Below are 9,579 nucleotides of genomic sequence, written 5' to 3'. Positions count from 1 at the left end.
GGAAATGCGCATGAAGGCATGTGAATATACATCTAAGCATGTGGATGTAGCGTAAAAGCATGGAAGAACACAAATCCGAAGGCATCAACATAGGCATAGGAGCATAGAACGTGCATACAAACATGTAGATCTAAGCAAGGCATAGCCGGAGACATAATATCAAGCATGTGAGCATGTAGACCCAAACATCAACACATAGGAACGAAAAGATCTAAGCATCTAAAGCATAGCATAAAGCATAAAACAAGTAAAAGAGGCAACTAACACATGAACAAATATGGAAGCATATGGAAATAAGCTAAGAACATGCTAGAAGCAAGCTAAAGCAAGAAACATGCTAGATAAAGCAATAAATCATATTATTAAAGCAAGAGAAAGCAAGATAAATGTTAGGGAAAGATTTAGAAAGCTATGGGTGTGGATAGTAGCTAAAAAGCTACATCCACACCCCTAAACCCCAAATCCAAAGTGTAGAACCAAGGAGAAGAAGATTGGGTATAAGAACAATACCTTGTACTTTTGGTGAAGAAGGAAGAATCAAGAGGTTTTGATGTGTTTTTTTGTGTGTTTTTTGTGTTTGGAAGAATGGAGAAAAGCTCAGAAATTGCCCAAGCAAAGAGCAGGCAGCTAGGAAGTCCTCCTTTTTTTTTGGTCTAGAGGTGCCTAGGGCCTTTTATAGCCCTGACGCTAATTACGAGGCAGCAGCCCTTCAAGGGTCGCCTCCTTCAAATGGTCTCGGATCAGGTTGATCTTGACACCCCTAGAAATATCTTGACTTCCTGTTTCTAAAAAGGTATGGAACTTGAAAATCCAACGGTCAGATCAAAAGTTATGGCTTCTAGAAGTTAGTGGTGCATCAATTAGTGCATTAGCACGGTTTTCATGATATCTCGGCCGTTCTAACTTTGATTTCGACCCATGAATAGTTGTTGGAATTTGAATTTGATACTCTTCGCAATGACATTGGTTTCAACCCATTTTGACGGTCAGATCAAAATTAATATTTATGGGCCCATTGGGAGTTAACTCCGGGTCGAACTTGGTCAAAATTGCTAGAAATCTCTGAGAAGCTTGGGTTTGATATGAAACTATGAAAAGTGATATTTTAAGGGGATTTCGACTTTGTTTGACTTTCGGTCAACCTAGGGTTGACCAGGGGTATTTTGGTCATTTTAGCTGAAAAAAGGCACTTTGGGTGCTTCGGTGTTCGAACAAGTTGTGCCACGTTATTCTGGATGTTCTCGCGGCCCCATGGAGAGAAAATAATATTTTTGGATTTTTTAAGGTCCGGCATGCAAATTGAGAACGGACAAAATTCGGTATCAACAGCTTGTATTTATTATTATTCAAAAAGATAAGAAAGGACAAAGTTAAGATAAATTATTATTACGAGGATTTTAATTTTTTTTTTTTTTATTGAAACCTATGTCTGGCCCTTGTAGTGGAAATCGGTAAAGCTTTTCGATGACTCAAGACCTTGACTTGCATCTCTCTTATCCACTTTAGTGTGGAGTAGACAATATATGTGACCAATAAATTTTGCCTAATGGTTACTCATGTTCACATTAAATATTGGGAAAAAAAATGACAACCCCTAATCTATTAATTAATCTGATTAGAAGGTAAAAAAATAATTAGGCCATACTCTAAGGGTGTCAATGTTTGACCCAACCTGCAAACACAATATGAACCCAACATAGGTTTTTGCAGGTTAGGGTTAGGCCTTAGAGGGTTTGGATCATAAACGGGTCGATCCGAATGTGACACAATAAGAAAGGTATGTCATAAGCGGGCCAACCCACATGAACCGCAATAGACACGTTTGACATGCCAATTTATTCGCGTCAACCCGAAATGATACATTTAACACAACCCGTTTAACTCATGTGACAAACAAATATTCATTTTATTTTAGATTTATCAAATAACTTTTATATCAAACCTATATTTTAAACTCAAAAAGAAAAGTAAGTAATTACAAAAACTTACAAGGGATATAATTAGAAATTGAAATGGGTTGAAAACTTGAAGTGTATGCACTACTTTTGGGATGTATATATATATATATATATATATATATATTTAGATGGATTTTATATTTAATATTAAGCAGATTGAAATGGGTTGTGTCACACTCGCGTCAACCTAACATAACCTATTTATTAAACGTGTCAAGTGGGTTAGGTCAGGCCAACCTGCCTTATTAACAGGTCGGGTTAGGGTTGAAGGTCATGACATGATTATTTAATGGGTCAGGTTTGGGTTGAGCCATTTAGTCGAATACCCCTACCTCGACAGGACATGAACCCAACACGCTAACTCAAAGTGACACCCTTACTGTACTCAAGAGGTTTTTGGGTTGGCTGGCTTGATTATAAGATATCTTAGGTGTATTCTTTTTTTCTTTTCTTTTCTTTTCCTTTCTTTTTTTTTTCTTTTGGCATTGGTATTTATATATAAATTCCTTAACTTGGAACATAAATAGTTAGAGAGCTTTCATAATGGCTGGATATCACAAGTGATAGTAAATAAAACTATCTATATAGATTGATGTAACTGAGTCATTGTTTTAGGTGGTGTTTGTGGATCCTAGATTGGAAGGTTAGGGAGAAATGCGAATTTTGTAATCTCTTCTTGAGGCAGGTAACATTTTCTTGTCTAGTTATATTTTGCTTAAAATAAAATGTTTTATCTATTAAATTGAATGAAATATATTTATCTGAACTAAGTTCATGATATACGATTTTGGATATGGATTGAAATGAAACTGGTAATTTATATGTACAATTTGACTATGCTTTCGACCCCCTCAATAAGGGTTATACATTAACATTACTAGTTTCTTTTAGCACATATATATCACAGACTTACATGTGATTCTAGGCCTAGTAATTGGATTTAGCATAACCATAGTTAAATAAAGATTCTTAAGAATATAAAATCTTATTGAATATTAATATGTGAACCATTTAAAGTCCAAAGAAAATTTTAAGTTTTTGAATTCCTCATAATTTATTGTTTTGATGTCTTTGGAACGCACTGCAAATATAATTGATGTTTTGAATCCATTAAAAATTATAAGTCAATTTTATCATTTAAACTGAATTGCAATTTTTGAGCTTATTGAGGTCTTATCTTATGTAAAATGCATTTATTTTACTCATAAATATGCTTGATCCAGCTACTTAGGATTTGATTATTTACTGAGTTGTCACTCACTGCCCCTTTTTCTCCCTCTTTCATATTCAAATTATGAGGAATAGCAATTGTTGGGGTTTCTGCTGGGGTGTGCACATGAGAGATGTTTAGGAATATTTGGAATAAGATTTGTGTTTGGTATTTTCTTGCTTTTTAGTATCTTATGCTCTTGAGATTGGACTTCTATTTTCATTAATGCTTTGGAGGTTTTTAACAATTGAATTCTTGATGTTAATTGAATTTGATCTGATATAATAATTATTTGAAGATTATTACTATTCTTTAAGAAGGCCTTACACATTTGTAAGATAAAAATTTTATAAGCACATCGCTATTCCCACGTGTGTAACCTATTAGTTGAGTTGGTGGCGTGACAACTACACCTTTAATTTTCAAAGGAGAAGGATCCAGACTCTTTTGAAAATGGGTGTAAAAGACATTTTTTCCTTTAGCTGAAGCTCGGCTATAGGTACCGCGTGAAATGTTAAATATTGAAAGAAAAAAAATCCATACATATATTTTACCGAAGTGAGCAGTGAATAGAAAGAAAAATATAAAAAGAGTGAACAGCTAGTAGAGGCAGGCAGTGCAGACTGTAAAGATAGAAAGAAATTAAAGAAAAGAAAGAATAAAGTATAAAGTAAGAAGAAAAAGATGACCTATGAGTCAGGCATTCTTTAATTTCTTCTTACTTTAGGTCGTCATTTTCTTCTTACTTTATACTTTATTCTTTCTTTTCTTTAATTTCTTTCTATCTTTACAATTAGCACTGCCTGCCTCTACGAGCTTTTCACTCATATCTATGTAGGATCCTCGTCATGGAAATGAGTAAGCTTTGAGATGACTCGAGATGACCTTGACTTGCATCTCTCTAAAATCAAATTTCCTTCCCCAAATAAAAAACCAATGCTAGTGGTTCATTCTTTGATTATGACTTACTTGTTTAATTTATCTTTAATAATATTTTTGCACACCCTAGTCACATTCAAAATTCAATACTCTTCCTTCGTTCAAGTTCAAATTAATGTTGGTAATTTTGAAAACTTTGTAATTTTTTATTTAAAAGACTGTACTAATTGATGATCCCTTATAGAGCTAGATTTTCTAAACAAGACTAACAAAATAAGAAAGGGATTATTACTCTAAAGTTGGCTTGTTGTGGAGCATAATCTAAAGATTTATTTGAAATCCGCTTATTTTGCTAAAACTGAAAACTTTTGAAAATACCGTAAATAAAAGTAAAAGTTAGCAGAAATAAAATAGTGAGACTCATGAATAGCACCAAAAAGTGTCATGAAACCCATAAATAGTAACAAAATTAAGCTAAATAGTAAAATAAGCTGACTTTTTAATTTGGAACAAAACGCACAAGTAAAATTTTTTTGAAATAGTACAGTGAGACTCATGAATAATACCAAAAAATGCAGTGAAACCCATGAATAGTAGCAAAAATAAACTGAATAGTAAAATAAGTTAGCAAAAATAATTTTTACCAAATAGACACTAAATCAAAAAGAAATAAAATTTCAAAGCCAACCAAAACCATCTAGAATAAGAATCTAATAAACATAGTGAACGCTATATTAATAGTAATATAGTTCAACTAATATTTTTTTATATTTTCAACTAAAAGTCCAAAATTCAGATGCCCCTACCTTTATCTCTCAAATTATCTTGAAGAAATTATTTGACTTTCTGAGGACGTCTCATGTCCCAAACAAATAGGATTTGGCGGTACTGTCAATTTCCCTCTCCCAAAAACTAAAAACAAATATATATATATATATATAAAATAATAATAATAATAATAATTTTTTAAAAAAAGAAAAAGTAAAGAGCACTACCGGCTTTGTTGTACGTATCAGTATTTATTTAAGTTACGCATCATCAAGTTCATACCAAGGAAAAGCCTAAATAACCTTCTCGAGAATGGGTGATAGAATTCAAAGGTTGAATCAAGTTGCTCAAGATGGAGATATTGTTGCGAAAATTCAGAGGTTGAATGGGATTGCTCAACAGGGAGATATTGATGCCTTTTACAATATAATTCGGGAGGATGTAAAACTTTTGGAGCACATCGATGAGTTCCCATTTATTGATACTCCTTTACACATATCTGCATCTGCTGGACATTTCCCATTTTCCCGTGAGATGATGATATTAAAGCCCTCTTTTGTCAGCAAGCGAAATCTAGACGGGTATACCCCTATTTACCTTGCTCTATTGAATGGGCATACAGAGATGGTGCGTCAACTTCTACAACACAATGCAGACCTCGTTCGTGTCAAAGGGAGGGAGTGTATGACTCCTTTGCATTACACAGCAACAACAAATGATAACCTTGCTTTATTAGAAAATTTTTTATCAGTCTGTCCTGATTCTATTACAGATGTGACAACACGAAATGAAACCGCTCTTCATATTGCCCTCAAATACGACAATTTGGAGGCTTTTAAATTCTTGGTGGGATGGCTCCTAAGGAAGTGGCCTTATTGGAGGAAAATCCTGGAGCAGAAGGATGTGGAAGGCAATACTGTATTGCACATTGCAGTATCTAGAAATCAAACACAGGCAAGCTCTCTCATTTCCTTAGTTATGATTTTTAATTCCAAACCAACATCTACTTCAAATAGAAAAACCAACAAACATCTACTTTGTATTAAAAATATATGAATAAATAAATAAATAAAATACAAAATAACAATTTCTTAATACATTTCAACTCAACTTTTTGTTAAAAGTCTTGTAACTCAATTATTGGTTGGCACCTTTTTATGTTTTATACTAAGATATTCAAGGTTGAAAATATCTTTCTTCCAACCATTGAAGAAAAAAAAAAAAACCAAAACAAAACAAGACCTCAATTTTCTATTACACTAAAATGCATAATAATTTCCTTCTTAGTGTACAAGATCAGAGTCTGGAAAAAAAACCATCTTTCATTTTATTATGAAACCTGTTTTGACAACATTTATGGTTAGAATACACAAATATTGTCATTCAAAAATCAAATAAAAATTTTATTTATTATCTTAATATATTTTATAAATTATTTTAACTAAAAAACTAATTAGTGTTACAAATTTTTAATAATAAAATAAAAATAAAAATAAAAAGAGAGAGAAAAAAGAAGAACTTCCAAATGAATTGGTTAGATGGAGTCAAACAGCAACATAACAGCAAATGGTAAAGTATCAAACATAGTCATTTATAAAATAAAAAAGGCCAAGCACAAAAATTTAAATATTAAAAAAATGATACAGTTTTGATACTAACAACATATTTAGATTTGTCACATAATATTTTTTACGGGGATCATCTACCATAAGAATTAGCTAGATGACCTTTTTTTTTTTTTTTTGAATATTTTGGAGGCCAAGATTTTTTTTTTCAAAATTTTAAATCTAAATATAGTATTTAATTTTTAAAAAAATAATTAGAGGGTCATGGCCTCCCTAGCGAGCTCCCTTGGTCTAAATATAATTCCGTCTATGGGAACATATAAAAAAGTTATCTTATCTTTTAAAGATTTATTGGCTTTGCAAATTAGAAGTAATAAAACATGATTTAAGAGAGAGGTCTTATGAATTTGGAATAAGAAAAGGGAAGACGGACGACCTTACTTAAACAGGATCTATTCTATGGTTCATACGTCAATGTCCTTGATCTCAAAGAAAAGGGATGGCGGTTGAGACTGTTCATGAGTAATAATTTACATAGATGATGAGATTTGTGACAGTATTGTATCACTACATTATGCGTGCAGGCTGTGTCTCACTTACTAGATTGGGGTGGGAGATTTGTGAACATAAACGAGAAGAATTTAGAGGGTAAAACAGCGTTGGACATCTTGGAAGGACAACGAAGACAAGGAGTAGACAACAGCGAGATGAGGGTTATACTAGAGAGTGCTGGAGCTTTAATAGCTTCATCTCTTCCTACTGTTACTTCTTCTTATGCACATTATCTAAGGATGCCCGGAATTTCTGAGGTACTAAAAATAACATTTATTGGTAATCAAGTGTCGAAGAGCATATCAGACGAAAAGCGCAATGCGTTGCTGGTTGTTGCGGCACTGCTTGTAACAGTGACCTTTCAAGCGGCAATCACCCCTCCTGGGGGACTTTGGCAAGATGATCTGTTCAAACCCAATACCACAGATGTACTCCGACGTAGCCCAGATGATCTGTACAAATTGAATATCACAGCACCACATAGAGCAGGGTCAGCCATTGCTTGGAACACAAAACGTTTTGCGATTTTCGTGGCTTGTAATTCTGCTATATTTTATTCCTCAATCGTAGTAATGGTTGTCCTCGTTCCACCAGCCGAATTCGTTGGCATCATTTTAGCCCTATTCTCTCTATTCCTCATTCTCAGCTATTCTTGTTCAATGGGGACCATAACCCAGGGTTCAGACCAGTCCGCAATAATTTTTTTTTTTTTACCAATTATTTACTTCATATTATTAGTCATTATAATCATTGCAATTATGGGGTCAAATTATTTACTGAATCTTATAAGGAAGGAAAAACTAAAAAAAAAATATAGCCGAGCTTAGAGCTATTGCATCTAGAATGTGTATCAGTTTGTATTTTTGTTTACTAAGAAATTTCGAGAATAAAATTTAGCTTATATAGGCATGGTTGGAAGTACCCAACGCCATCTATGAATATAATGTATGTATGTATGTATAATATTATTGCAATAAAGCAGTCTGATTGGATTATCATCGCTTTTTTTTTTCTTTTTTTGAGTTTGCAATGAAATTCCTCACTCTGTCACACATCCAAATGGCAAAATCCACTTGCGTTCAAAATTTATCATCTTTCAGCTAATATATAATTTTTTATAATCCTTATTTTCCTCTAGTTAAGAGTTATTTGCTTTGTAAATTTCACTAGTTAAAACGACTTTTATCAAAACAGAAAACACAGGCCACAAATCTTCACAAAAACTACTAATAATTTCGGTCTACCAATTAAGTCCATTCAAATTCAACGTACAAACATTCTCCACCCAAAAAAAAAAAAAAAACCAACGTACAATTGCCCATTACATAAACACTCATGGATGAAATATTAAAGAATTTTAGTTCTAGGTGCAGGGTGTGACGACCTCCACCTTAAATGTACACTCTAAAAAGAAAGCAAGATTTGGTTGGTTATCACAATGGATTTTGAGTAACCTTAATCAGACCAACTGGGCTTTGGCTAGGGGCCGGGCTTACACGTTACAACTGGGTGGACCTTCTTGCTTTCCCTCATCAGGGTTTGATCCCATCAAAAGAGTCAATTACATACTCTACCAACCAATATTTTTCATGCCGGTACTTAAATTAGTACAAAAACACTTCAATTTCGCTTTTATTTTTTTAATGAATTCAATTCCATGCTAGTTTAAAATACTAGCTAGCTGTTCAGGATGTCATATAGGAGAAAATATCAAATTTCGGCCAAAAAATAAAAATTCATTGATAAAATAATTTAGACTAAAATGCAAATTCTATCTTCTAAATCTGACTGAAATTCATTTCAATCCTCTAATTTTATTTTTGTTCAATTGTGTCCTCTAAGTTTCAAATTAAATAGCATTTTTTTGATGAAATTGAACAGAATGACTAAATTAATTAAATAAGAAACTTAGAGGACTCAATTGAATAAAAGCAAAATTAGAGAACTAAAAGAAATTTCAGTCAAACTTATAAAATGCAATTTGCATTTTAACCAATAACCTATCTAAAACAAATAGCTCACATCATCACTCACTTTTCTCTAATGTTAACCACCATCTTCTAATTTTGTTGTCCAAAACATCCTCAAATCTATTTCTTTTTGATTTTGCTAAGTGTGCCCCTGCATGACAAATTGACAATCCGCCACTACACCCACGTGTTCAATTGAGTGCACAATTTGTCTATTCAATTTTTTCTATTATTTCCATTTATCAAAGATAAAAAACAACATGCTGTGATTGTTATATCATCCAAGTATATCAATTTATTATTATTAATGAGCTAATATGTTAGATAGAAAATAGCATATTAAGTGAGATATGTGCTAATTAATTTTGAATATTTTTACCAAATTATATGAATTTTAACCAATAAACACACATACATATATGACATAAATAGAAATAGACAAATAGTTGTATTTTTTTAAAAAAATGCTAACGGATGCCCTTAGGACATTGGTTAATAATCTATTTAAAAAAAAATTATGGGAAAGAAAAAAAAAAAGTAATTAATGTTTAGACAATTTTGACAGCTTTTTTGAAAATTTTCCTAAAATAAATTGTTAATCAATGCCCTAAAGATACTCATTAGCATGACCTATTTTTTTATTATAATATATATAGTTGGATGTTAAAGTGGAATTG

At 32.4% G+C, this 9,579-nt stretch overlaps 1 protein-coding gene across 1 annotated transcript; it reads left to right on the top strand.

The window, feature by feature from the left end:
* Nucleotides 1–5,112: 5,112 nt before the first annotated feature.
* On the top strand, nt 5,113–7,905 carry LOC115975812 (ankyrin repeat-containing protein BDA1-like). Its single transcript, XM_031096848.1, has 2 exons — nt 5,113–5,769; nt 6,965–7,905. Exons 1-2 carry the CDS (start codon nt 5,128–5,130, stop codon nt 7,757–7,759), a joined length of 1,437 nt encoding a protein of 478 aa, XP_030952708.1. The 5' UTR covers nt 5,113–5,127; the 3' UTR covers nt 7,760–7,905.
* Nucleotides 7,906–9,579: the final 1,674 nt, after the last annotated feature.

Source organism: Quercus lobata, chromosome 1 (assembly GCF_001633185.2).
Source record: "Quercus lobata isolate SW786 chromosome 1, ValleyOak3.0 Primary Assembly, whole genome shotgun sequence".
Classification (NCBI taxonomy): Eukaryota; Viridiplantae; Streptophyta; class Magnoliopsida; order Fagales; family Fagaceae; genus Quercus; species Quercus lobata.
Note: the sequence above shows the minus strand (reverse complement) of the source record. Positions and strands in the feature narration are given on the sequence as shown.